The 27,969-nt window shown below is 38.9% G+C and overlaps 4 protein-coding genes across 5 annotated transcripts; 1 reads left to right on the top strand and 3 right to left on the bottom strand.

Moving 5' to 3' along the window:
* Window positions 1–15: 15 nt before the first annotated feature.
* On the top strand, window positions 16–7,220 carry LOC149384495 (pleiotropic drug resistance protein 3-like). The gene is made up of 24 exons (XM_089628265.1): window positions 16–456; window positions 546–669; window positions 745–833; window positions 910–994; window positions 1,108–1,267; window positions 1,375–1,451; window positions 1,539–1,592; window positions 1,688–1,778; window positions 1,864–2,165; window positions 2,445–2,726; window positions 2,822–3,135; window positions 3,239–3,399; window positions 3,506–3,609; window positions 3,693–3,846; window positions 3,937–4,065; window positions 4,135–4,208; window positions 4,287–4,619; window positions 4,697–4,987; window positions 5,069–5,152; window positions 5,234–5,367; window positions 5,505–5,732; window positions 5,812–5,983; window positions 6,387–6,641; window positions 6,731–7,220. Exons 1-24 carry the CDS (start codon window positions 98–100, stop codon window positions 6,995–6,997), a joined length of 4,323 nt encoding a protein of 1,440 aa, XP_089484391.1. The 5' UTR covers window positions 16–97; the 3' UTR covers window positions 6,998–7,220.
* Window positions 7,221–7,316: 96 nt separating this feature from the next.
* LOC149384494 (pleiotropic drug resistance protein 3-like) lies at window positions 7,317–14,430 on the bottom strand. 2 transcript variants are annotated; one of them, XM_089628266.1, is made up of 23 exons: window positions 14,062–14,430; window positions 13,837–13,960; window positions 13,660–13,745; window positions 13,466–13,550; window positions 13,207–13,366; window positions 13,038–13,114; window positions 12,863–12,916; window positions 12,694–12,784; window positions 12,331–12,632; window positions 11,953–12,237; window positions 11,547–11,860; window positions 11,295–11,455; window positions 11,122–11,225; window positions 10,793–10,943; window positions 10,556–10,690; window positions 10,344–10,417; window positions 9,929–10,261; window positions 9,534–9,824; window positions 8,904–8,987; window positions 8,704–8,837; window positions 8,183–8,582; window positions 7,833–8,087; window positions 7,317–7,669 (listed from the first exon to the last, which is right to left on the bottom strand). In XM_089628266.1, exons 1-23 carry the CDS (start codon window positions 14,403–14,405, stop codon window positions 7,403–7,405), a joined length of 4,311 nt encoding a protein of 1,436 aa, XP_089484392.1. In that variant the 5' UTR covers window positions 14,406–14,430; the 3' UTR covers window positions 7,317–7,402. The 2 variants fall into 2 exon arrangements, with proteins under 2 accessions (XP_089484392.1, XP_089484393.1); XM_089628267.1 differs by lacking the exons at window positions 10,344–10,417; window positions 10,556–10,690; window positions 12,863–12,916 and having other exon boundaries at window positions 9,929–10,203; window positions 10,793–10,942; window positions 11,118–11,225; window positions 13,660–13,717; window positions 13,833–13,960.
* Window positions 14,431–15,537: 1,107 nt separating this feature from the next.
* PPR2 (Tetratricopeptide repeat (TPR)-like superfamily protein) lies at window positions 15,538–18,425 on the bottom strand. Its single transcript, XM_089629592.1, has 3 exons — window positions 17,994–18,425; window positions 17,207–17,670; window positions 15,538–16,381 (listed from the first exon to the last, which is right to left on the bottom strand). The coding sequence occupies exons 1-3, from the start codon at window positions 18,372–18,374 to the stop codon at window positions 15,688–15,690; spliced, it is 1,539 nt and encodes a 512-aa protein (XP_089485718.1). The 5' UTR covers window positions 18,375–18,425; the 3' UTR covers window positions 15,538–15,687.
* Window positions 18,426–19,827: 1,402 nt separating this feature from the next.
* Window positions 19,828–25,600, bottom strand: LOC149384492 (squamosa promoter-binding-like protein 1). The gene is made up of 11 exons (XM_089628372.1): window positions 25,465–25,600; window positions 24,502–25,319; window positions 23,833–24,014; window positions 23,043–23,683; window positions 22,748–22,822; window positions 22,520–22,627; window positions 22,299–22,416; window positions 22,070–22,205; window positions 21,827–21,977; window positions 21,003–21,632; window positions 19,828–20,550 (listed from the first exon to the last, which is right to left on the bottom strand). Exons 2-11 carry the CDS (start codon window positions 25,089–25,091, stop codon window positions 20,104–20,106), a joined length of 3,078 nt encoding a protein of 1,025 aa, XP_089484498.1. The 5' UTR covers window positions 25,092–25,319; window positions 25,465–25,600; the 3' UTR covers window positions 19,828–20,103.
* Between the last annotated feature and the right edge of the window lie 2,369 nt (window positions 25,601–27,969).

Below are 27,969 nucleotides of genomic sequence, written 5' to 3'. Positions count from 1 at the left end.
AAAACACTTGCTTGAACTAATTTAACACTTCGATGGACGAACTCCATTGAAGTCAGTCATAACGAACTAAAGAATCTTTGACAAAAAGTCAAACAGAATGAGAGAGTTCATTAGGCAATCAAGCCACTTGGAATCACCGCTCGGTCATCGCGATCCGAGTACTCCGACCAAAGTAGCCGATTCGATCATCGAAGAAGACAAGGAAATCCGGCGGAAATGGTCGGCGATCGAGAAACTACCGACCTTCAAGAGGCTCAGAACCTCGCTGCTTGATATCGGCGAAGAGACTCAGAAGAAAGAAGAAGAAGAAGACGAAGAAAAGTGTGATGGCAAAAAGGTCGTCGATGTCACGAAGCTCGAAGCCGATGAGAGACACCTGTTCATCGAGAAGCTGATAAAGCACATCGAACACGATAATCTTCGGCTTCTGCGAAAGCTCAGAGAGAGGATTGACAGGTGAGAAATCTTAATTAGGTTGAACTTTAGGTTTCTTGTGCCCTAAGCTAGTTCTTTTTTTTTTTTTTTTTTTTTAAATGTCTGTCTAGAGTGAACGTGAAAATACCGACTGTGGAAGTGAGGTACAAGAATCTCTGTGTGGAGGCGAAATATGAGGTGGTCTCAGGGAAGCCATTGCCAACATTGTGGAATTCGTTGGCGACCTCGATTTCGGTTAGTACGTTTCTTTAAATGAAAATATGATCAACCAATCAATCACTGTGTTATAATCCTCATAAGTCAAAGCAGGCTTTTACAAAGAAGGCATTGCTCTGTAAGTCTCAAGAAGCTCAGATCAACATTTTAACAGACGTTAGTGGAGTAATCAAACCGTCGAGGTAGGATTTAAAATAAAAAAAATAAAACTATTTTTTTTTTTTTTAATAATGATAGAATGATTGGTTGATATTATAGGCTGACGCTGCTTCTTGGTCCGCCGGGCTGTGGAAAAACGACGTTTTTGTTGGCCCTTGCTGGGAAGCTAGACAAGTCTCTCAAGGTTAACAAATAGTACTATCGAAAAGGGAAAACATTTCTTCTGTGATCACCAATAATTAATGAGATTTTTATTGATTGTTGAGCCCTCTTAGTTATATGTGATTTTCGTCACAGGTTACAGGAGAGATTTCTTACAACGGTCATAATCTAGATGAGTTCGTTCCTCGAAAGACTTCGGCTTATATCAGCCAATACGACCAGCACATTCCCGAGATGACGGTCAGAGAGACCATTGACTTCTCGGGACGATGCCAGGGTGTCGGAGCCAGAGCCGGTGATTTTTTTTTTTTTTTTTTTTTTTACTTTTCTTAAGAAATCGTCTAAACAAATGAAGTTCAATGAGGTTTTCTACCGTTAATTGACGTGTTTGGTTATTTGCAGAGACGATAATGGAAGTTAGTAGAAGAGAGAAAGAGCTTGGAATCGTTCCCGATCCAGATATCGACACTTACATGAAAGTAATGAATGATAACTTGAAATGAAATCTTATCTCCTAAGTAGTTTTTTTTTCTTTCTTTTTCCTGATAATGACATGATTGTTACAGGCGATTTCAATTGAAGGACAAAAGACAAATCTTCAGACAGACTATATTTTAAAGGCAAGTTCTGTGAGAAATTGATTATTATTTTTTTTTTTTCATATTCTTATTGACATGGAAAGTAATTTTTAATATTATCTAATTTGGATATTTAGATCTTGGGACTTGACATATGCAGCGACGTCATGGTCGGCGATGCGTTACAGAGAGGCATTTCCGGCGGCCAGAAAAAACGGCTCACGACAGGTAATGAATTAAAACTATGTTAAGCCAGAAATATGTTACATAAAATGAAAAAATCGTTGCCGTATGGAATTTTGTCATGTTTCAGGAGAGATGATTGTTGGTCCGACGAAAGCTCTGTTCATGGACGAGATATCGACTGGCTTAGACAGCTCAACGACCTTCCAAATCGTCGCATGTCTTCAACACTTTGTCCACATAACCGACGCCACGATATTGGTCTCGCTCCTCCAACCGGCCCCGGAAACATTTGACTTGTTTGACGACGTGATATTAATGGCCGAAGGAAAGGTCCTGTATCACGGTCCTCGCTCTGAAGTGCTCGGCTTTTTCGAAGATTGTGGATTCAAGTGCCCTGAGAGAAAAGGGTCAGCAGATTTCCTTCAAGAGGTGAGAAAATCTGCACTTCATTTACATATTGAATTTTTATTCAGTCCTCCATCACATAATTATCTGTATTTATTACACTTCATGGTTGAGTGTAAGTTTTTATTGCTTTTTTATTATCATAATTTATATATTTGGGAACAAGTTTAAGAATAAGACCAGTTTTACACATTGTAAGTTCTATGTATTTTAGCATGATTTATATATTTATTTATTCCAACGTCATACTTGTAACCTCGAACGCATTTCAAATGATCTGTTTTTTTCTCTTTTACTTTTTAGGTGATCTCCAACAAGGACCAAGCTCAGTATTGGTCATGGATCGACTGTCCTTACAGCTACGTCTCAGTCGATCAATTCTCTCGGATGTTCAAAGAAAGTGACAAAGGAACTATATTAAACAACGATCTCTCAAAGCCATACGACAAATCCCGATCCCGCAAGAACTCTCTATCGTTCAGCATTTACTCGGTGAAGAAATGGGAGCTCCTGAAAGCTTGCACGGCGAGAGAGTTTCTGCTCATCAGACGAAACTCCTTTCTCTACATCTTCAAAACCGTACAGGTATAATAAAATATATTTTCATTTGATCTCATGCTTGTAAAACTCTACGAAACGATTCAACGCAATTCATTTTTTTTTCCTTCAATATATTGCAGCTTGTGATCACGGCTTTCATAACGATGACAGTGTTTATAAGAACCGAGATGTCAGTCGATTTGGTGAGCGCAAACTACTTGATGGGCTCGTTGTACTATGCACTCGTGAGGCTTGCGACAAATGGAATGGCAGAGATGGCTTTGACCATAATTCGTCTCCCGGTTGTCGAAAAGCAACTATCGTTCCATCTGTACCCGGCTTGGGCTTATTCTATGCCGGCCTCAATCTTAAAGATACCGTTCTCGATCATCGATTCGTTGTTATGGACGGCCTTGACTTACTACGTCATCGGATACAGTCCCGAGATACAGAGGTATTTAAAATAATTAGCGACACAATGTAGTGTTGTTTTAAAATGAAAGTTGTGAATCTTGACACTCTTGCAACACATGTTCACAGAACTTACTTTGTCTCAGGTTCCTCTGTCATTTTCTCGCACTGCTTGCTTTGCATATGGCATCGACTTCAATGTGCCGTCTTATCGCCTCGGTCTTTAGGACTATGATCTCCGCGACGACTTTCGGATTCGGGATCCTGATTCTGGTATTCACATTAGGAGGGTTCATTCTTCCGAGAGGTTAGCCATTTTTTCTCGAAATCTTTACTTTGTACACAAATAAACGTACAAATATATATATATATATATATATATATATATATATTTTTTTTTTTTTTTTCCGCAGACGCATTACCTCCTTGGCTGAGATGGGTATTCTGGATTTCTTTCATGACATATGGGGAAATAAGCTTATCACTCAACGAATTTCTTGCCCCGCGCTGGCAAAAGGTTATGTTCCTTGTATATAGCAGCGTAAATTAGCACATTTTGTTTTTATAATAACCTGTTCATTTCCCCTTTTCCTTCTGCAGGCCTCATTCGGGAATTCGACTATTGGGAAGGAAGTTCTAAGCAGTCATGATTTGGATTTCGATGGCTACTTCTATTGGATATCGATCGGGGCTTTGTTCTGCTTCACCGTGCTTTTCGATCTCGGGTTTGTACTCGCATTAACTTATCTGAAACGTAAGCTGATTTCACTGTTATCATATGCTAAATTACTCAAAATATCATATGCATTTGTCTAGTAATCGTATTAAATCGTGGTAAACACAGCTACTAAGGCATCTCGGGCCATGATTTCGAAGAAAAAGCTTTCTCAGCTACAAGCAAGAGGCAATTCCACGGCTACTGATGACAAACCCGATAGTAAATCGGCTTGCTCAATAGTTGAAAGACAACAAGGTGAAAAAATTGAAATGACAAAATTGGTTCAAGGGTAATGGACTAAATTTTTTTTATTTTATTATACAGAGAATTTAGTACTGCAATTTGAGCCCCTGACAATCTCATTCGAGAACGTGCAATATTACGTTGATACCCCTGCGGTAATCATCTTTGAAACAACCTTAGTTTGAGCCAGTCACTACTTTCCTATTCTTTGATTATCTTCATTATATGCACAGGAAATGAAAGCACATGGCTTTGACCAAAAAAGATTCCAACTACTCCGTGACGTGACGGGAGCGTTCAGGCCAGGAGTTCTAACGGCGCTGATGGGTGTGAGTGGGGCCGGGAAAACCACCCTCATGGACGTGCTTTCGGGGAGGAAAACCGGGGGCGTGATCGAAGGCGATATACGAATCTCGGGCTACCCAAAAGTACAAAAGACTTTCGCAAGGATTTCGGGTTATTGTGAGCAAAACGATATTCATTCCTCGCAAATCACGGTTGAGGAATCGATTGCCTACTCTGCTTGGTTAAGACTGTCGCCTGAAATCGACATGAAGACGAAATCTGTACGGGATCCTGATGGACTTTACTTGGAATTAAGTTAAGAATGTGACTAATATATATTTTACTTGAGTTTTTGCAGAGGTTTGTTGAAGAAGTCATTGAAACAATCGAACTGGGTGAGATTAAGGATCACATCGTTGGGATTCCCGGGGAAAGCGGTCTGTCGACCGAGCAAAGGAAAAGGCTCACGATTGCGGTCGAGCTTGTTTCGAACCCTTCGATTATATTCATGGATGAACCTACCTCGGGTTTGGATGCTCGAGCGGCTGCGATCGTGATGCGAGCCGTGAAGAACGTGGTTTCCACGGGAAGGACCACAGTTTGCACTATCCACCAGCCCAGCATCGACATTTTTGAGGCCTTCGATGAGGTTGAAGAACTAGTCTTCTTGTTCCGCGATAAAATTGATTAGTGTGAATTTCTAATGATTTTTTTCCTTTTCAAATAGCAGTTAATTCTCATGAAAAGAGGAGGGCTAATAATCTATTCTGGAATTATAGGCCATCAGTCAAGAAATCTAATTCAATATTTTGAGGTATCAAATAGTTTATTTATTATTATTATTATTATAAGAACAAATGAAATAAGAAAAACAAACTTTATTCACCATGAACAGGGTATTCATGGTGTTCCAAAGATCAAGGATAGGACCAACCCGGCGACATGGATGTTAGAAGTTTCTTCTGCTTCGGTAGAAGCCGAACATGGCATAGATTTCGCTGCCATCTATAAGGAATCTTCAGAGTATAGGTTTGTTCTAATTGTTTCTCATTAATAGGAGCTTTTTAAAGAAAATATAATTTTTCCATAAGCATATGAAAACACAGGTTTTTGGGGATAAATCTGCAACAATTTTTATCCTCTATTGTCAATTTTTTTTTTTGCAGGGACACAGTTGAGTTGGTGAAACGATTGAGCAGCCCAAAGCCGGGCTCTACAGAATTGCAATTCCCAACCCGTTTCCCACAGAGTAGCTGGGTTCAGTTCAAAGCTTGCCTTTGGAGACAAAATATATCGTATTGGAGGAGCCCCGAGTACAACTCCGTGCGCTTCATTTTCATGGTTGCGGCGTCGGTCTTGTTCGCTGCGATCTTTTGGCAGAAAGGCAAAGAAATGTAAATGAGTTTCGATTTCTTTTGGTTTGAGAATAAAAGAGGTCATATTCCTGATTTGGTGATTTTTTTTTAAAAAAAGCAACGACCAACAGGACTTGTTCAACATACTCGGGTCGATGTACATTGCCGTGTTATTCTTAGGCATAAACAATTGTTCAGGGATTTTGCCTTACGTAGCGGCCGAGCGTAGCGTTCTGCTCCGCGAAAGATTCTCTGGAATGTATTCCTCGATTGCCTATTCAGTTGCGCAGGTTTGACATATATATCTGACAAACTCTAAACGTGAAAATTAGGATTATATAGCAGTATCATCTCTGGAGCTTTGATTAAATGTTAAACATTTCCTTCGGTTTTCGAAAACAGCAATATTCACTCTCTATTTTATCCTTCCCTCCAAAAAGATAAAACATTTTTCCGGAAACCATAATTATATATGCTCTCATTTTAATGATTATGTAAATGTGAATAATATTGTTTCACACCTATTTAAATTTAGAATTTTTCTTTATCCCAATGTCATTTTAGTATATGAAATAATCTTACAAATTTAAGGGTCCATGTTACTTATATTGTGGGCACAATCCTCTTAACTATGTTTAAAAAAAAAAAAAAAAAAAAGCCATGACAAAACAAACCCCCTCTCTGTGTTTGTAGGTGACAATTGAAATTCCATACATACTTGCGCAAACAATTGCTTATGTACTCATTACGTACCCAACAATAGGCTATGAGTTCTCAATTTACAAGGTCCTTTGGTACTTCTACACAACCTTTTGTACATTTCTGTACTTTGTGTATCTTGGAATGTTTTTGGTTGCTTTGACCCCAAATCTCGAGATAGCTTCTGTTCTCGCCAGTGCCATCTACACCATTCTAAACATTTTCTCCGGCTTCCTAATGCCCGGGCCGGTGAGTAATTTTGATCTGTGTTTTTATTTTTTGTGACTTCTTTCAAAAATTGTCAATTTATTTATTATTATTATTTTTTTTTTGGGTAGAGAATTCCAAAGTGGTGGGTGTGGTGCTACTGGATTTGTCCCACATCTTGGTCACTCCACGGTCTATTGGCTTCGCAATATGGAGACAATGTCAAAGAAATAACGATATTTGGGGAACGCAAAACCGTGGCTTCGTTTCTCGAAGATTTTTACGGCTTTCGTCACAGTCAATTAAGCCTAGTTGCCGTTATGCTCTTTGTTTTTCCGCTAGCTTATGCATCTCTTTTCGCTTACTGTGTAAGAAAATTGAATTACCAAAAGAGGTAATCCCTAAAATGGCCTTGTTATTTCTAAGTTGCTTCAAATGATGTTTCCATACAGAGCCTAATCACGGATCATTTTTGTTCTTTCAAGTGGCTAAAAAGAATGTTGGCTTCAAATACTAGGAAATTTAGAAAAGTACAAGTTGTAATGACTCAGGGGGCTGGATGGAAAATGTAAAAAAGTTCAGGCGAATATATAAAATAATAGAACTAAACTCCAAATAATATAGTACTTATTTCATGGACCAGCTAAGATAATCTCAAAAACAAAATCTCATCCAGTACGTATATTAACGCAAACAATAAGAAATATACAACAAGATATAGCGGACATTATTTCAAAAAACATCAAAACATTTCAGTTGTGTCAAAAAAAAAACAAAACATACAGAAACTACCATATTTTTTTTTATCTCTTTTGGAAGTTAAGCTTACCAATAAAATAAGCAAACATGCAAGCCAAAACAAAGGGAAAGACTATAAGCACACCACCAACAGCCCCTAAGAAGTTGTGATCGTAACCGAAATAATCTTTTAAGAAAGCCGAGACTGTTTTTGTTTCTCCGAACGCCGATATTGTCTTCTCTATGTCTCCGTACTGCGAAGTAAGCATGCCGTTCAGCGCCCACGATGTCGGACATATGTAATACAACCAAATCCACCACTTGGGAATATGCTGAAATTGAAAAATAGTATTAATTATTCTCTTATTAAAAGATTCAAACAAAAGTAATAAGTTGATACATTCATTCAGCTTAAAAAGTTACACAACATGGGAAAATTTAGATGATATTAGTAATAAATCATTTTTGTTAAGAGAGTAATAATAATAAACTTACCGGTTTGGGAACCATATACCCGGCGAACAAGTTAAGCATAGTGTAGGAAGTGGAAGCCAGAATTGAAGCCATTTGAAGATTCGGAGTCACTGACACCAACAACATTCCAATGTAGTTGAAGCACATAAGCGAACAAAACATGCTGTAGAATGACCAGAACACCTTGTAAAAGGACCAATAGTACCCGATCATCGGGTACGTGATGATCACGAATATGATTGCTTGCGTGAAAAGATACGGAACCTCAATCACCACCTAAGCAAATATAAGAAAGAAAAAAAAATCAAGCTTAAATTAAAGGAAGACTAAAAAAAATCACCGGTGCTCATCGTCTAGGTAATGAGCTAAACCTGAGCGAAAGAGTAGGCCCAAGAAGAGTACATCCCGGCGAATCTCTCCCTGTAGAGGACGTTCCTCGCTATCGCGACCGAGGGCTGAACCGTGGCACAGTTGTTTATGCCGAAGAAGATTATGGCCAAGAACATCGCGCCTTGTATGTTGAAGATGTCTTGCTGGTTCTCTATTCTCTTGCCTTGCTTCCAGAACAAGACACCGAAGAGGAGAGACGATAGGGACATGAAGAGAAAGCGCATGAGGTTGTAAGACGGGCTACGCCAATACGATAGGTGTTGTTTCCACAGGCACGCCTTGAATTGTCCCAACCCGTCTTGTGGGAACCGCGTCGGAAAACTCAGGTCCTTTGAGCCGGGAATCGCCGGAGTTAGTTGCTTCACGAGATCCTTGTTCTGCCTGCAGTTCGGTTTGCGATTTTGAAGACAAGAATTTATTTTACTTGAATTGAATCAGGGAAAAAAAAAAGCACGGCTAAAGATTTTTATACTCGCACATTGAAGGGGAAAAAAATTCTTACTCGTGCAATACGGAGGTTTTGTAGATTTGCGCGAAATCTACACCAAGATCTGCTTCAGTGGATTTTGAAGTAACCTCTAACATCCATGTAGCTGGATTATAGTTGTCTTTGATTTTTTGCACCCCAGGAATGCTCTAGAAAAAAGAAAAGAGAGTGGAGATTTAGGTCTATAAACATGAGAGAGAGAGAGAGAGACTTACCTCAAAGTACTCAATAACCCTCTTCGAATGCTTCGCTAGTGGGCCAGAGTATATCATCCGCCCTCCGGTTTTCATGAGAATCAACTGAAACAAAAGAATAGACGAAAAAAATAACAAAAATTTAGCGATATAAGCCACATACACATAAGCGTTTGCATTTTAGCCAACGTTTTGTAAATTTTTCGTAAATAGCCAAAAACTGTTGTAAATATTTCGTAAATAACCATATTTACTAGAAATTTACTCTGCGCTTTTTGTTATTTTTATAGCGTAAATAGATTTACGTGGCTATTTACAAAAAATTAACGAAACGTTGGCTATTTCCAAATTTCTAACGTTTCATATGGCTAGATAACTACTCGACCCAAAAAATAAAGTGAGAAATGACTTGAGAAGGAAGTTCTGTTCTTAGAAATTCATTGGGTTTTGGTGACACTGATTGATTTTTAGGACTCCGGGTCTGAACGCGCTTGTCACGTCTGCGACGAACTGGTTAGCATATATAGTAAAGGGACCTTTATAGTTCTTTGAATTTCGCCTACGGTTTTTTTCACTTTTCCAAAAGGCATTTTGTACTCTCTCGAATTGTAAACTAGATTTTCGGCGTTTTGAATTTCTAATCTTGTTTACCTCGTCAAAAGCCTCAAAAATGTCGATGCTCGGCTGGTGAATCGTGCAAACTATCGTTCTTCCGGTCTCGACCACGTTCTTCACCGCTCTCATCACAATGGCAGCGGCGCGTGCGTCCAGACCAGACGTCGGTTCGTCCATGAATATGATCGACGGATTGGAAACGAGCTCGACAGCTATCGTCAGTCGTTTTCTCTGCTCCGTTGATAAGCCACTCACACCAGGCATTCCCACCAAACTATCTTTGATCACGTCGAGCTCGATAGTCTCGAGGACTTCTTTCACAAATGCCTGACCAAATCCAAAGAAAAAAAAAAGAAAAGAAAAAAAAATTAAACACGTGTGTGATCGTACATGATCAGTCAGTCAAAATAAATAGCTGCAGGTTTCCTTACGATTTTCGTTGCCGAGTCAATCTGAGAATCGAGCCGCAGCCAAGCCGAGAACGTCACAGATTCTTCCACCGTGATGTTCGGGGAATGTATGTCGTTTTGCTCGCAGTAACCCGAGATTCGAGCGAAGGTGTGTTGAACTTTGGGGTACCCTCCGATCCTTATCTCGCCTTCGATCGTGCCTCCTGTTTTCCTTCCACAGAGGACATCCATGAGTGTAGTTTTTCCGGCGCCGCTGATTCCCATCAGAGCCGTGAGGACTCCGGGTCGGAACGCGCCTGTCACGTCTGACAGAAGCTGCAACTTTTTCTCTTCGAAGCCTCGCTGCCTCATTTCCTGCCACAATTCCAACAACATCGTTATTAAATTAACCGGGTTTCTTTTTTAATTTAATTTATGTTCGGATCCAATGATTCACCATTGGAGTGTCGACGTAGTATTGCACGTCCTCGAACGTTAGAGTCAACGGCTCAAATGGTAACACCATTCGTCCTGAAAAGGATAGTAAATAAATTATCGAGTCAATATTTTACCGAGTTAGACCTTACTGTTAGATTCTGCTTCTTCGAAAAATTTGTTAAGTGACTTTTTTAGCGGCAAAATTTACTCGAAAACTATGTCACCACTGACCTTTAGTTTTCAGCTCTATTGCGTGCATAGAAGACTTGAAGGACTTCTTCTCCTTTGTGTCTATGCCATCATCGTTCTTACCATGGAGCTGAGCATATCGTTCCTGAGACATGCGAGCGCGAGACCTACCAGGTGCTGGAAAAAAAATTTAAAAGGAACGGCAGATGAGAAAAGTACTCGTGGCGATGATTTCGCGTAAATTTGATGAACATATCGTTAAAAAGGGCAAAACATTACGCTTCAGAAACGTCAAAGCCAGCGTGAAACCGACATTGTATAGTATCGTGAACCCTATCAAGGCGCCGATGGAAATCCAGTAAAAATAGCTCTCGTAGTTCAGCCCACGGCTTTCTAACGTTTCAAGGCCTAGAGTCGTGTTTGTGGATGGCTTTTATCAACAACAGAAAAAGGGGTCACTAGATATCATTAAAACCAATGAAAGTAGTAATCATGATCTTATATATATTGTTAGGTCTCGTTATTTTAACGATGTCGGATCCTTAACAGATATAAACAATTTTCTTTCTGTCGAACCATACTTAGAATCTCGAGTAATAGTATTTCACCTTTTGCCACCTTGGGGCGAGGAATTCGTTAACAGTGACACCAATCTCTCCATAGGCCAAAGGGCAAATCCAGTATCCCCAGCTCAACCAAACAGGCATAGATGCTGTGAGAAATTAAAACAATCAAGAACTTCTTTAAGCAAAAAAAATCAGAAAACGTCGCGAAATCTTACATTTCGGGATAATGAAGCCGCCGAATAGTAGAACAACCATTATGGCTAAACTACCGGTCGTCATGGAAATAACTATAGTTCGAGAAACAGCAGCAACGAATCGAAACATGGATATCGACGTCATGTGCATAAAGAAAAACAGAAGAAACTGCTTAAAGAACCTGTAAAATCGACAAAAAGAAAAAAACAAAGAGGTGTAAAAAAAATGTGTACATGTACTAAGCTTTAAAGCCACTTTGTTTCTTTACTGGCCTTGAAATTTCGGGACTATAACCGATGACGTAGTAAGTAAGGGCGGTCCAGACGAAGGACTCCAAGAGCGAAAGTGGGAGTTTAAGAATCGCGGTCGGGATAGAGAAAGCCCAGGCCGGATAAAAACGCAGTCCTAGTTGCTTGTTAAGAGCTATCATTCTCGAGGCAGTCAAAGCGATTTCAGGGAACCCGTCAACGAAGATTATGACAAGTCCATAGAACAGAGAGCCCATGTAGTAGTTTGCGTGTATCAAGTCCACAGCCATTCGAGTTCGGATAAAAACAGTCATCGTGATCGACGCGATGATAACGAGCTGTGAAAGAAAACAAAGGCATTATTTATCTTGATTAAAAAACCTAATTTACAAATATAACTTGCTGTACAAGAAAAAAAGAGACTTTGAACCTGTATTGATTTGAACACGTAGATGAATGAATTCCTCTTCATCAAGAGAAATTCCCTTCTCGCACAGACTCTCAAGAGCTCCCATTTTGGCAGAGAGTAGTTTTCGAAGCACAGAGCGTCCTCATGGCTTCCGGACTTATCGAACGCCTCGGACAGCTGTCCCTCTAGCTTCCTCCCGAAACGACACTCTCTGAATCTCTCCGCGAAGTCGTCCACGGAGAAATATTTGTACGGCTTCTTCTCCGCATCTTTCCAATATTGGGCTTGGTCTTTTCTCGAGATCACCTAAGACAGACGCGCAAAAAAAAAACGATAGATAAAAACTCACGAGTCAAAGGGCTAACAAGAAGTCTTACTTTTTTTTTTCTTTTTTTTTACCTCTTGGAGGAAATCCGCGGCGCCTTTTCTCTCGGGGCACTTGAATCCACATTCCTCGAAGAAATTCAAGACGTAGCTTCGGGGGCCGTGGTACACGATCTTCCCTTCGTCCATTAAGATGACATCATCGAAGAGATCGAAGGTCTCCGGGGCCGGCTGGAGAAGCGAAATCACGGCTGTGGCTTCAGAGAGATGAACGAAATGTTGGATACATGAGATGATCTGGTGAGTGGTGGACGTGTCTAAGCCGTTTGATATTTCATCCATGAAAAGAGCTTTCGCAGGCCCTACGATCATCTCGCCTGCATCGCCGGTAATTTATTTATTTTATTTACTTATTTATATATATATTGTAATAAGTACCTGTGGTCAATCTTTTCTTTTGGCCGCCGGAAATCCCTCTTCTCATAGGATCTCCAACCATTGTGTCAGCACATAAGTCAAGACCAAGAATCTAAAAAAAGGGCACAAGTCAAAAATACAACTTGAATTCAATTAAAATAAAAATAAATGAAAATCAAGGATCTATTACCTTGAGAATGTAGTCTGTTTGAAGGTTACTTCTCACTCCCTCTACTGATACAGCCTGAAAAATACCAATGTAAAATTCACAATCATAGTAGATTTCAGATTCCATTATCTAGTAAATTAGCAATGAAATATCAAAAATTCAATTTTGGTTTTTTTTTTTTCTTTTTTCCGGCTACCTTCATATAAGCATCTACATCCGGGTCCGGGATGATTCCCTTCTCCTTCTCTCTTCTGCTAACTTCCATCATTATGTCTTCAATCAAATAAACATGTAAGCTTTGAGGGTCTAATAATCCGCGATATAATACCTTCTTTTTTTTTAATTATTGGTTTAAGATTTCTTACCCGCTCGGTTTCCCACACCCTGGCAATGGGCGGCGAAATCGAGGGTCTCTCTCACAGTCAGCTCTGGAATATGAAGGTCGTGTTGGCTCACATAAGCCGAGGTCTTCTGAGGAACAAATTCCCCTAGTTTATAGCCGTTGTAAGTAATTTTCCCTCCAACCTTTTTTTTTTAATTATGAAAAAAAATCTCAATGTAACTCAAAACTCATTACTAAAGAATAAGGTGAAAAGTTGAGAAAAAAAAAATCTCTTTAGAGACCTTGAGAGAGTGACTTAGCTTCCCAGCGAGAGCCATCAAGAACGTCGTTTTTCCACACCCTGGAGGACCAAGCAACAGAGTCATCCTGAACCAAGGCAAGCTCAGATTTCTTTAGCCTTTTATTCTCGATGAGCATTATTATTTCTTTGTATTTTGGGCAAAAATGGAAATGACAACGAAATGGAATGAAATACCTTCCGGGTTTGATGACCCCATTGACATCCTTTAGTATGCCAATCTTCGCATTTTGAGCTTCCAAAGCCGAAAGTCCAGTGATTTGCTGCCCAAAAAAAAAGGCGTGTGTGTCACGTTACAAAACCTTTTTTGCGCGTGATTAGTAGTTTGTAAATAATTAATTAATCATGACTCACCAAGACCAAGTCTTTAATAGTGTTCCATAGAGTTGGGAGGGGTTTTCCACGGACAATCTTGCACTCGGCTTCCACTCGAAGCTTCTCATATCGCACCTCGATCGTTGGTAATTTCACACCGACACTACAAAAAAATAACAAAAACAATTTAAATATAGTTATATATAAAAATGAAAAGGACTTGTGAGAGAAACAGTTTTTTTTTTTTCTTCTTCTTTCTCTTACTCGTCGATTCTCTTCCTGAGCTTCTGCAACAACCTGAGGTTATCGTCCTCAACGTGTTTTATTAACTTCTCGATGAAAATGTGCCGTTCCTGAGCTCCGAGCTTCGTGACGTTCACGATTCTCTTGTTGTCGTTTCCTTTGTTTAAATCGCCGTCAAACAAGGCCGAGTTCACTCGATCTGAACTTGGAAGCCTTTCGATGGCTCGCCATTGAGACTGATCGCGATCGTCGTTGATTACGTCGTTTTCGATGTCGAAGCTCGACGTGTTGACGTTGTTTCTCAAGATTTCTGATAACTCGAATCGGAGAGACTCTATCTCTTCAGCTCCGACCAACTGGGCCATTTTTTTTCAATCTTTCTGTGTTTTTTTAGAGCCGAAACCGGGTTAAAATTCACATGATTAATGATAAATTAGCTATGTATTTATAGATAACCAAGAGTTGAGGCTTTACTGAGGAGTGTTTATGTCTGTGTGAATTTTATGAGGTAATAGAGTACGTCAGATATTTGCAACTGCAAGCAAATAGCCGCTGAAACTTGATATTTAAACAACTAATATTTTATTTCAATGTATTAATAAAATCAGTCTACCTGAGAAGCATGGTTCAATCTGCTTATTATGGAATGGAATAAGAATTCCATAAGAAAGCCTGTGTGTTTGTAAATTGCTTCCACGTCAGCAAGGTGTTGGGATTTTCATGAAATGGTCTTCTCATTTCTTTATTAGTCACACAGCCATTAAATATATATATATATATATATATATATATATATATATATATATATATATATATATATTAACAATTCCGGTGGTCTTGGAGTTGGTGTGGCAATGAGACTCTTGTGGTTGTAGTTGCTTTAACCGATAACATTTAATATTTATATATATGGTGGGAAAAAATATCCTAATCTTTGAGGGAGGTTAAATAGTGGTCTTATATATTTGATACTTATTAATGAAGATTAATGATTAGAAGTTCCAGGTGAGAACACAAATTTGATCCTGAAATGATGACGCTTATACATCACTGAGTACGATCATGTTTTAATTACAAGTAGATTATGTTAATCATAATATATACGAGGATATCTTAAACCCAAAAATATTGTTTATGGTTGCATTTATTTAAAGCTTACGTGTGCTTAGAATCATTGTTATTATAATTTTATTCTCAGCTACCCCATAAGCATGCAATAGTCCTACTTACAAAAGATTTTACTATATATCTTTTTTTGAGATTCCCCATTCAGCAATATAGTATAGTTTTTAAGATTTTTACATCACAACCATGTTTTTTTCTCACTTCCTCAGTTTTTCTACACTTCACATAAACCAACTAGTCAGTATATTAAAACAAAATCAGAGCACAGAATAAAATAATAAAAAATAAAAAAACTAGTCAATTGCCTGATAACAAAAGCTCATAAAAAATAAAAAATAAACAAACAAACAAACAGAGCACATATTTCTTGAGAATACAAGCTCTTTTATAGGCTTTGTATTCCTAGGCACATATTTCTTCCTTTTGTTGGAACATACCTTACAACAAGTCTGTACACATCAAAGATCTTTCGAAGAAATTCTCGGGAACCGAATCAGACCCTTCCGGAAGATCTCCTCGAAATCATTCATTATCAGGGAATTCGAATCCGCCGGCCTCGTCTTCCTCGGGAGGAACAAGAAGATCGGGGTCGACGAGGTCGGATCGCTCCTTCTCCAAGTAGTAAATCTTATCGTTCATGCCCTCGTTCCGATACGCTGCGACCATTGTCGAGTACGTGGCCTCGTTGGGGACGCAGCTCTTCTCCTTCATCCTCGCGAAAACCCTCTCCATCTCCGTCAAGTCCCCGGCCTTGGCGCAAGCCGAGATCACCGCGTTGAACAGCGACGTGTTCTCGGGGATCTCCAAGCGCCCCGCCAGCTGTACGGTCGAGATGACGCGGTGGAACAGCCCCGCGTTGGCGTAGCCCTCGATGAGGCAGCAGAAGGTCTTCACGTCGGCCCTCATGCCCTCGGAGCGCATCTGGTCGAACGCCCAGTCCATGTGCTTGGCGTCCCCGGCCAGGGAAAAGGCCTCGATCACGTTGTTGTACGTCGAGGTCGTCCACGGAAACTCGAGCTTCCTCATGTACTCCATCACCGTCGACATTTTGTCGTACATCCGCTTCTTGCCGTACGATCCGATGAGGATGTTGAAAGTCCGAGTCTCCGGCTTGATCCCGAACCCTCGGAACTTCTCGTACCACCGCTCCATCTCCTCCACCAGACCCATGTTCCCAAACACGCTCAGGACTATGTTCATCGTCCACACGTCCGGTCTGCACCCAAATATTTACAACATTAAGTTTTTTTTTTTTTTTAAATGTCGGTATTCGGGCCCGACTTAGCCCGGGAGGCCTTGGCATTTCGATCGGGGGAATCGCCAAGACTAGGAGTGTTTTCGATAGTTTTTTCACATTCCTACGAAAATCTAAAAAAGACTGATACAGGAGTGTTTAGTGACAAGTTTGTCACTAAACACTCTTATATCAGTCTCTTTAGATTTTTGTAGGAATCCGAAAAAATCTTTGAAAACACTCTTAGTGGTGTCCAAATCACTTTTGATTGGGAGACTCTCCCAATCGACACAAGTTAATTGAGTCAAGAACTGTGTAGCAATTTAGCTGTTCGAAACTTAAGATTTTGCAAAACAGCCACGTTTTCACAATCTTAAGGAACTGACAAAACTTGAACAATTGAGAAATATCGGTTATTTTGCTAAAAACATTTGTCCGACGCGACTATTTTTACTATATATCTCTAAAAGAAGGGGGAGCCAATCAGGTAAAAGTAATTTTGTCAGGACTCACGTAAATAGAACAGAAAATTAGATAAATAGCCAATTTAAACGTTTGACATTGCTAAATAACTAACGTTTGGTAAATTTTAGGTAAATAGTAAATTTCAGACGTAAATCTTATGTACGTGGCCAACGTTTGATATATGAAAGTGACTATTTACCTAATATTCACGTTTGAAAGTGGCTATTTACCTAAGATTTACCAAACGTTGGCTATTTAGCAATGCCAAACGTTTAAGTTGGCTATTTTCCTAATGGACCTTGAAAAGAATAACAAATTAGGACTATGTGGGTCTGTCCTTGCCTGCATTCCTGGCCGCCTTGGAGCATCGCCGAGAGGACTCGCTCCATGTCGTCGAACCTTCCGGCGCGGCCGTAGCCGCTCAGCACCGTGTTCTGGGTCACCGTGTTCGGAGAAACCCCGCGGTCGGCCATCTCGGAGTAGAGAGGCTCGACGAGGTCGAACCGCTGAGCGTCGACGCAGGCTTTCAGCAGCGTGCTGTACGTGAAGACGTCGGGCTGGCAGTTCGGGAGGGGTTTCATGGTCTCGAGGATCGAGAAGGCCTCGTCGATGAGGCCGTTCCGGCAGTAAGCCGAGAGGAGAGCCGTGTAGAGAGGGGCGGTGGGTTCGAGCTCTTCTTCGATCATTTCATCGAACAGTTGGCGCGCGCGTTCGGGTTGCCCGGATCTTCCCAGGAGAACCAGTAGCTTTAAGTACGTCCCTTCCTTCGGGTGGTAAAATGATTGTTCTCTCAGCATTTCAAATACCTGAAAAAAAATAATAAAAAAACCCTACTCAGCTTCTGAACTCTATCTTCACATCATCCTAATTAGTAGTACTGTATTTAAAACTTGCCTAATTCAAAAACAAAAACAAAAAAACACAGCTTCTACATCTATACCCTAAAGAAATTCTTTACATTTTTCCTTATAAGTACTATCTTCAGCATATCCAATTGATCTTGTTCCAAAGGATAATGACTATGATTTGAAAGAAACGTTTGACCTTAAATAAATAAATAAAAAAGAAATACGAAAGCTCTTTCTTTGCTAAGAAACAGTGTATCAGTACAATTATAACACGGTTAGACCTCGAGAGCTTGACTCCATTGCTTGTTGCTGATACGCTCGGTCAAGGTCTCAGTGACGGTGCTGACCCAGCCCTTGGCTTTGCTCTTTCGCTCCAATTTCTTCTTCAGATTCTTGATTGGGACTCTTCTCGGGTGACCATGATGAACCTGCTCGGAGACTGCTGGGTATTCACCTTCTTTCCAGATTCTCTTCTTGGCCGGAGACGAAGAAGAAGGAGAAGATTGGTTGGTCTTTGTCGTCGTCGGTGTTCTTGTTGCGCAGCGAATGTGCCTGAGATTCGAATTCTGTGGTAATGACTTTCTGGTGTTTGTGTTGCTGTGAGAGAGACGGGAATCGATGAGAGAGGAAGAGAACGAGAGATATTTGGAAGCCATTGACATTGCTGTGAGACTCGGCTCAGCTCTGTCAACTGTGATATATGATGATATGATAATTTCAAGTTTTTGACAAGCGAACGGGTTTTTAGGAATATTGTATAAAACGACATGTCATTTCATTTATACGACATTAAGCTCGATGATAAACGACAATCGTCGTATCCGTTTTGCATCTTAGAGAAGAAATTTGTTGGGAACGTGTGTGAAAATCATATGAGATTATGGAAGTAAATTAGTTAACTATTTAAATTAATTTAAACAAAAAATTAGCAAAATAGCCAAATCAAACCTTATGATTTGCTATTTAGCCAAGGTTTTGTAAATACTAAGTAAATAGCCAGGCTGATGACGTGGCCCAATAATAGGTTTTTTTATTTCCAAAAATTGCCCATGTGCGTTTGAATTTTGAATTACAATTTTTGAATTTTCGGTATAAATTCCCGAATTTATTTGAATTGTTTCCCAATATAATATGAACGTGATCTGGTCAATTTATGTTTCCTTTATTTTAGGGAATAAATTTGCGTTGGTGTTATAATGCAGTTAAGCTTTTTGGTGTTATAAGTTCAGGATACGACAAATTATGCAGTAAATATGCGTAAATAAACACTTACACGAATCCAAAAATACAAGTTCTTAATATTTAAATACATTTACTACACATATTAACAACCATTACTGTTGTCAAAACCAAGGATTAAAAACTCGGATTTACTCAGATTTACTGCAAAGTACGTCAAAACCTATTCAAAACTGCCAATATTTACTCTGATTTTTTTTCTTAATGGCGTATGAAAATGGTTGAGAGATATTCGGAAATCAATTGCAGTTAATGTTCCTCGTTTTTCGTTACACGCTACCTCATTTAATTTTTTTTTTTTTAAGTAAACCGTGTGCATGGGCGGGAAAGGTTGGGTTTTTTAGTAAATTCAGATATGTCTTAAATGATATCTGGCTATTTACTTAGTATTTACAAAACCTTGGCTATTTAGCAATTTTAAAGGTTTGATTTGGCTATTTTGCTAAATTACCCTAATTTAAATTACTTAAATCTGATTGAAAAGGATTTAAATTTATTATACTTTAATAATTTGAAAAAAAAAACCCCCGAAATCTATTTTTAGCCATTTTCTAACCTTTTGATAAGAATTAAAAAAATATCAAATAATTTCAAGTTTTTCCTTTCCTTTTGATATTTAATACTTTAAAGTTATTACCATGGCAGACTTCCTATCTTAAGTGTCAACGACAAGAAAGTAATATTCCTCCAATTAATCAGTTATCAGTGAATATAACATAAAACAACTATCCACGCAAAAAAAGAAAAAAAAATTAATGCCGACAAGCAAAGAAACAACTTTGATACATAGAAAGCTGAAGTAGCAACAAACACGAAAAGTCACGAGTAAATCAAGAACGAAAAAAAAAAAAAAAAAAAATACCCAAAGACCAAAAGTCTCCCCACTTTAAAACCGTTATTACTTTATTATTATTGGCCATCATCACTGATGTTTATGTTTTTGGATATTACAACTATACATTCCATTTCCAATACCTCAAAGCACATAACTACCACCACCACCACCACCACTTTATAAATACATACACAGTATTACATTCCCCGGGGAAATCCATTGAACCCCCTTATGAATAACAGACATGAAAAAAAAAAAAAAAAAAAAAAAAAAAAAGGCAACTAAACAAAATAATTAAGAAAAGAAAGATCTGATCTTCAACTGGATCCGTACTTGAGGCGCTCCCAGCGGAAGGGCTGGAAGACATAGAGCACCTCCGGGGAGCTCTTGAAGAGCAAAGCTACACAAACGCAAACGGCCGCGACGGCGAGCATAGACAGCATCGCCGGCCGGTAGACCAGCGAGCTCCTGTGGCCGTGGCCGCCGGTCATCATCTTGTGGTGGTGGCGGCGGCGGTGGAGCTGCTGGCACGCCCCGCATTGTCGCCGGACCGCCGCGAAGCGGTCGAGCTCCAGGCTGGCGACCTTGGAAGCCGCCGTCCTCTGCTGTCCCCCGGCGGCGGGGCCCGCCGGGATGTCGACCACCACTTGCCCGCTCTTGCGCTGCACCAGGTTGATGTACGAGTAGTGACCTCCCAGGCTCGCGTAGTCGTTCGGGGTTAATCCCGTTTCGTCTTTCGCGTTTCTCCACGCCTCGATTCCCACCTGCGAAATCATTCGTTCATTCATTCCATGTAATGTAATAAATCAGCAAAATTTTATTCGAACTGCGATTGTTGCGTAAAAAAAAATTAGAAATTTTGGCGCAAATAGTTCCCAACCTTTTATGATAGTGGCGATCTGGTCCCCTAAACTTTTTTTTTTTTTGAAGCATTTTGGTGCTTAACCTATTGATTTTGTAGCATTTTGATCCTAAACATGTTTAATTTAGTATATAAACATGTTTTAAGTTTATAAAGTATATAATTTCATAAAATAAAATATATATTTTTTTTAAAAAGGACCAAAATGCTACAAAATCAATAGGTTAGGGACCAAAATGCTTCAAAAAAAATTTAAAGACTAAAATGCCACCCACTATCATAAAAGGTTGGCGACTATTTGAGCCAAAAATCCAAAAAAAAAAAAAACACTTTTGGTAAGAAGTTAGGGAGCACCTTTCCGGGATCATCGGTCAATGCGTCCAATACGCTCTCAAAGCCCACCTGGCAGGCTGCAACATGAAGAGGGGTCAGCCCATTGGGTCCCGCAATGTCGGGTTTGAATAAGAATTCCTGAACGCCCTTCTCGTTTGATCCAGATCCTGATTCGGTCGGGGCTTTATGCGGGGCGAATTTCAACAAGAGCTCTACCATTGGCCGGCAATTTCTGCGCACAGCTCTGTGGAGGAGACCCATATCCGATACGGCAACCTCGACCGAGGAAAACGCTCCGGAATCAACGCAGCCCTCGAAGAGAATGGACAAGAGTTTGTTTACGACGGAACACCAATCGCGGTCCAACGAAAACTCCACGAGCCACTTGTACCGTCTGAGAGGGAATAGAGCGGAGTGCGGATCCATGGGGCCTAGTCTACACTTGACACGACTTCTGTTTAGCAGCCAACCCATTTCGTGAATAAAGTCCACGGCTTGATTCTTGGCTTCCAGAATATTAGGCTGTTTTTCCACGTTGTTTCCGGTCTCAGACACCTCTATCGCACTTTCCAGCGTGCATATCTCAGAACAAACCTCTTTCTCTGCAACTATAAACGGGAAAAAAGTGCTGCTGAGACCATGATCCTCAACCTGAAGGCAATGGAGAAATTTCTATAAGAATACTTTAAGGGGCTTAATATTGATGGACATATTATATGGTATTCATGCACAATTCGTCAAAGCATATTAAGAGGAATAAATACTAAATCACGGAGCCTTGAAAAATAACTCAAAGACTTGATTGCACATGCGTATAGAATGCATATATAGGTGCGTGATATAACCTCTATGAATCCTCTCCCAGTAACACTTGGAACTGAACAGGAAAATCTCAGAGACTGGATTTCCTCGTGCTCAACGGTTGCATCATTATTGTTCATTAGCCCGCGACAAGTTTCCTGGACCAGATACTTCCCATCCAACGCGCATAGCAATCTGTCAATATATCAGACTTTTAATTCGAAGGATTACATAAATAAAATAAAAGAGGCCAAAATTTAAACACACAGAAGTAAGCAAGTAGAAACCTCGTGCTTGGACCATTTAAGTTGGAGCCTTTAACTACAAATTGGGTGTTCTCACATAACGAAACCGCCACTGGTTTGATGCTGGAGATTCTGCAATTTTTATTCAGAGGTAAAGGCGTCTCTAGGATTAGATGACCTGCAGAGACAAGACACTTCTTAATAATGCTTTTGAATGCCTAGGACGAATTTTAGATAAAATAAGGTACAAATAAAACAGTAAGGTACATACCATTATACGCAAATGCGACATAATTCCGAACCCTGCAATAAACCCATCCTGTACTCCAGAAAGGATCATTGGATGCATTTAGTAGCTTCTTTAAACTAGAGCCCAGATCAGAGCATAGCTGAATATAGGGGCAAAAAAAAACCATAGGTTAAAACGCGACAAAGAGAGATTAGTGTGGTTTTGCTTTAAAAAAAAGTGCCTGTAATTAGCAGAAAGCATACCTCTTCCCATGTATATTTCTCTAGATGGAGATATATTGTCAAAATTATACAGCCTGGCCGAATGTAACTTTCAATATCGGTAGGAGTGTTGGATAGCCAGTTGAAGATCTTCATCAATCAATGGAAAATATATAAAAAATAAAAAAATAAAAAAATAAAAAAAAAAAATTAAGAACACATCAAATGAAATATTCGACTGTTGAGAGAGAAACAAGGAGCTAATCTTACCTGGTTCCTCAAGTCAGCAGGAAGATCACTTGGGTCCTTTCCAAAAAGTTTGAAGACAATGCGGTCTGTTCGACTCTAAAATTTCAAGAGGAAGAAAAGTTAACAAACTGAGAAATTATTAAAGAAACATTACAACATAAAGAAAACCAGCCATTCGTAAGCTTCTGACATGATTGCCACATCAGCTACAAGAATGACTCCAAAGCTAACCAACCTCCAGTTTAGAAATAAATGTCCAGAATAATCACGTCAAGCAATAATCAGTGAGATTTTAAAACAACGACATTGAACATACTTGCGCCTCTCCACTTGAAGTGGATGGTGACCGGGTAGAGGTTGAGTCTGAGTGCTGACTTAGCTGAGTTGGGCTTGACTTGTGCACGAATAGAGGATTATCATGAGACAAGGTCTCTGAAGTTCTTGGATAATAAGAACTCCCTGGGTTTTCTAAATCTTGTGAATCATCATATATGCTATTCAAGTCAATGTTGTTATATTTTGTCCTTCCAACTCTTGACTCTTCTATAGCGGGCTTGGATTTCAAGCTATCTATCAAGCTGAGTCGATTAGTAGACCCACGACCCATAAGATTTTGAAGCGCTCCACAATTAGTATCGCCTGAAGACGTTACTGTCTGCGTCATATTCAATACAGATACTGTCGGGCATTGTTCTCCAGAGTTTGAAGGAGCTTGAGAAATGGTTGGGTCATCCATTTTTGCGGCTGAACAAAGAAGCCTCTGGGTTTCGGAGCCGCCTGCTATCATTAGAACTGGCTTCTGTGACGTCTCAGCTGAAGCACCGGCATTAAATGAGCCTTGAGATCCTTGTAGAAGTGATGATATGTTCCTTTCATCAACTGAACCAGCAACACTAGCCAAGTTCTTTAATAAATGAGATAGAAGATCCTGATCCTTTGATTGGTCAGCGCTGTTTGCTGCAAGTTACAGAATACACAATCTACAAATGTCAAAACAAGCAATTTCATGATCCATCACCAATGCCCAACAAATTTCTTTCTAAGTCCGAGTGTATTTATTGTGAACGATAGTTTTTTTTTTCTGTGAAAGGGGAACAAAATCTTACTGTGCATATTGGACAGTATTCTCAACAAGCTTATCAACAAATAACTGCTTCCCTTTTCATCATTCGAAGAGCCCCCATTAACAACAGTGTCGGGATGAGTTTTACGTCTACGCCGATTATGGCCGGCCAAACGTCTACGGCAACTCCTTTTCCCTTCATCAAACTCTTGAAGGACGTGAAACCTGCCCCAAAATACAAAACCAAAAAACATCTAACCCGATCAATCAAAAACTCGTTCTGCAAAGAGAAATATTATAAAATAGCCAAGCGTTTCCCATTCTGTAGCGCGCTAGCCATTTTAGTTCGGTAATTGCATTTTAAAAATTTAACTACGCCGATGTCAAACTTAGCTAGTTTGGAACTGCTTACGTTTCAAATAGGTAAGATAGCTGTAGTGTTCTTTTACAAAGTTCTATTATAAACCAAAACTAAAAAAAAAAAAATTCAATTCGGCATTAAAATTTGTCGTCTACTTTAGATTCGGCGTATACGCTGCAGCAAATCGGGTATCACTAACTAACCAGCTGTCAAAACTTTTGTTTAGCTACCAACAAAAAATCATTCGAAATCCAACGCTCTGATATTCATTTTCAAATTTTGAAATAAAAAACCGTTATATTCACCCGCGAAAAAGCCAGCGACTTCGATTAAAATTAAGAGTATTACTACCTGCTACATTGCTGGCAGAATCGCTGCATAATGGTTCCGACGAGCGCTTTGGTGGCCTTGGAGTGCACATCGCAGACCTTGTGCCTCTTGTGGTAATCCTTAGCCCCGCTGAGATCGGCCCGGCAATCCTCAACCTGACACACCGCTCTGCTCGACCCCGAATTCGAATAATTATTCGAATTCGGACTCAGACCCGGCGGGCCCGCCGCCGCCAGAATCTTGCTCTTCTTCCCGCCCTTGGCCTCCCCCTCGGCGATCGGGTACGCCACCCCGCCCGCCCCGAGCCTCAGGCACTCGTCCTCGTCATCGTCGCCGGAGCAGCCTCTCCGCCGCTTCTCCACGTCGCGCTCGAGCTCGTCGGAGAACGACGACGAGCTGTTCGACAAGTCTCCGACGCCGCACCGCCTCCTCCGGGCCCCACACTCCAGAGCTATGGAGTTCAGCGGAGTTGCGGTCAAGAGATCGCCGTCCCATTTCCAGTCGTTCAAATCCCAGTCCAGTGAGCTCTTCTTACCCACTGCGTTCAGATCTGACACCATTGGACCGTACAAATGTGGGTGGTGCGCTTTCCCTCCAAATTTAGCCTCCATGTCCTTCCTCAATTACTAAAATAATAACGATAGCCTTAATGCTTCACCAAAAATCCAGCTACGGAGATCAATTTTTTTCTTACTCTCCCTTTTTCAGCTGAATTTCAATTGCTGTTCTAGCTCTTCTCTATGATTAGACTCCAAGATATTCGAAATCCAACGCTGGTCATATCTCAATCCTTATAAAGCAACCTCAATTACTTAAAAATCCAATTCATTTTTCAATCTCTGAAATTCAATTCAGAACAAAAAAAACAGTCAAAGAAAGAAGAAGAACGAAAAACGAGTCCAAGCAAACATCAGTACTCGGAAGAAGAAAAAAATTTGAAGAATCTAGATTAAGATTAACACGAATACGAAGAGATGAACTTACAGATAGATCGCTGGGCTGAGAGAGAGAGAGAGAGAATTAGGGGAAATGGAAACAAACTGAGAGAGAGAGAGAAAGAGGAGAGAGAAATTATGAAAAAGTCGGAAAAAAAACGTTACATATAAATGCCGTTTGTTTTAGTGTGGAGAGAGAGAGAGAGAAGAAAAAGAGAAAGCGTACGCTTTTTGTTACGCAGATTTTCTTTCTTTTTAAATCAGAATTAAACAAATAAATAATCAGACAAAAATAAACATGTATACGTATTAAAAAAAAACTTTATATAGAAAACACGTATACATACATGCATTTGTTTATGCATAATTTCATATATGGTTGCACTTTAAAGTTTAAACAAACAAAAAAAACACCAATTTAAACAAATAATCCATATTTGAAAATAATAATAATAATAAATAGCTACGTAACTTACCGTAGTAACTGACTAATAAGTTATCAAATAAATATTACTTTATAAACGAGACTGTTTTTTCTGAAAGTTAATAAAGAAGTATTTCTTGCAATTTCGTATAGCTTGTTCATTTATTTTCGCAATTGTAAGGAATCTTTATAAAACCCATGTTCAGTGTTCCTGTCTCCTACCTTTGTTTGTTTCTTTGAAGAAAAAAATAATAATAATAATAATAAAATAACACTGTTAGCTTACCATTTCTCTCATCTTCTTTCTTACGGTAAAATTTATTACGAATTATTATATTCTCGAATAATAAAAATTTAATGCGTTTCAAAGAATCTAGTACTAGTTATTATTTTGCCCCCGCTATCTGCAGGTTCAGCTCATGCGAGAACTTTATTTCGTTTTATTTTATTTTTATATGACGTGGACTTGAGGTGACTAAATAGGCTAATCAAGATTTAAGACTAGCCAAACAAGTTGAGTCAAGTTATGTCGCACCGTTTATTAAGTTAAGCATTAATAAAAGCTTACCAAGTTTTTGTGTTGGTAGGATATTATGGTTAAATTCATTCATACGCCTATATCAATGTTGGAGGAGAGAGGTATCGATGTCGTTATTACTAGAATGAATTATGGGGCTTGATGGATAATTTACATGCTAATCATAATAGTAATACTATTAAATAATACAAATGTTTAATAAAAGTATGCGTCAACAAACTATCTCCACTATAAATTTCATCTTCAAATTATTCACTTCAATATTCTTCATATACATCACACAAAAAACGAAAAACTTGCAAAGATAAAAACAAAAACATTACTTCAAAATTTCACTTTTCTTGCCTTTTTTTATGTAAAAAGATCGATCAAATCATTATAGTTAAATGTTTCCAACAAATTATTTTCAATAGACAACATAGCCAATCCAGATAATCGTTTTTGTAACATCGTTTGTTCCATCATTTCTTAATAGGTTTACACTAGATTGCGTACTAAACAATTTACAACAAAAACAATACACTTTGTTCGATTCCTTTGAATAAACTAACCATCTTCTATCACATGTCCCTCATTAAATAATTTTCTCGTGTAAAAAGAAGTTGAAAAATGTCTACAATTATCAAATTTAAGAAATATTATATCATTATCTCTAATGGGGTTTTTTTTCACCAATAAATCTCTCAACTTATGATCTATATTTTTCAATTTAGACGGGTCAAAAGAATTAATAGATTTTTTCACTAAATTCATATTTATCACCTTTGGTGTCCATATCAATTTCCTTATCTTCTACGATTTCTTCAACTTCTTCGTCAACCATTACAATATCACATGTTTAATCTCTTTCCATAGCCCTTCTTCTACCACGTTAGGTGAATTTTCTTCTCTTATTGTGCTTCACTTGAAGTTTCATGTCTCTTGTTAGAAATTTTTCAAGTGCTCATTTGAGAGATTGAAACAAGTTTTCTTCTTTTCTTTTTTCTTAATTTTATCACACCCCAGTTGATATTTTTTTACTAGACATATTTAAACCAAACCAATAAAATTGACAATTGACACTACAATTCCAAGAACAAGAAGAAGAAAAAGAATCACTCTTTAACACAAAACTAATTTAAATTCAAGCAATACACATAAAAAGGAAAATTAAGTTTAGATAGATAAAACTTTGATTTTAATCATTTTTTTCTTCTTCACATGGGTAAAGAAAAGGTATTGCTAGTGTCCATCATCAGCAACAATGGGCGTGCCATAATTATTGGTTATGATTGGAAGATGAACTGTTACTCTTTTATTCACTCACTTCTTCCCTGAGTGCATTGCATCTGGGTGTGGGAGTGTATATATATAAAGTAGAAGAATTTCATCTACTCACATAACACTATTTATTTAATGAACAATGTTTTGTTTTTGTTTTTTTTTTTTTTTTTGTTAAACTTTTTTTAAGAAAAAAAATAAGAGATTGGACCCTAAACAAAAGTAGTGTTCATTCATACCGATTTTTTTTATCATAAAGATTAAAATGTCTCCAAAAAAATTTTAAATACATTTTTTTCCAACTTAAATATTTCTAGATGTGTATTTATATA

The sequence above is a fragment of the Urtica dioica genome, chromosome 10 (assembly GCF_054948205.1).
Source record: "Urtica dioica subsp. dioica isolate 48M chromosome 10, U.dioica_male_clone48M_v1_H2, whole genome shotgun sequence".
NCBI classification, from domain to species: domain Eukaryota; kingdom Viridiplantae; phylum Streptophyta; class Magnoliopsida; order Rosales; family Urticaceae; genus Urtica; species Urtica dioica.
This window is presented reverse-complemented; position numbering and strand designations above follow the sequence as displayed.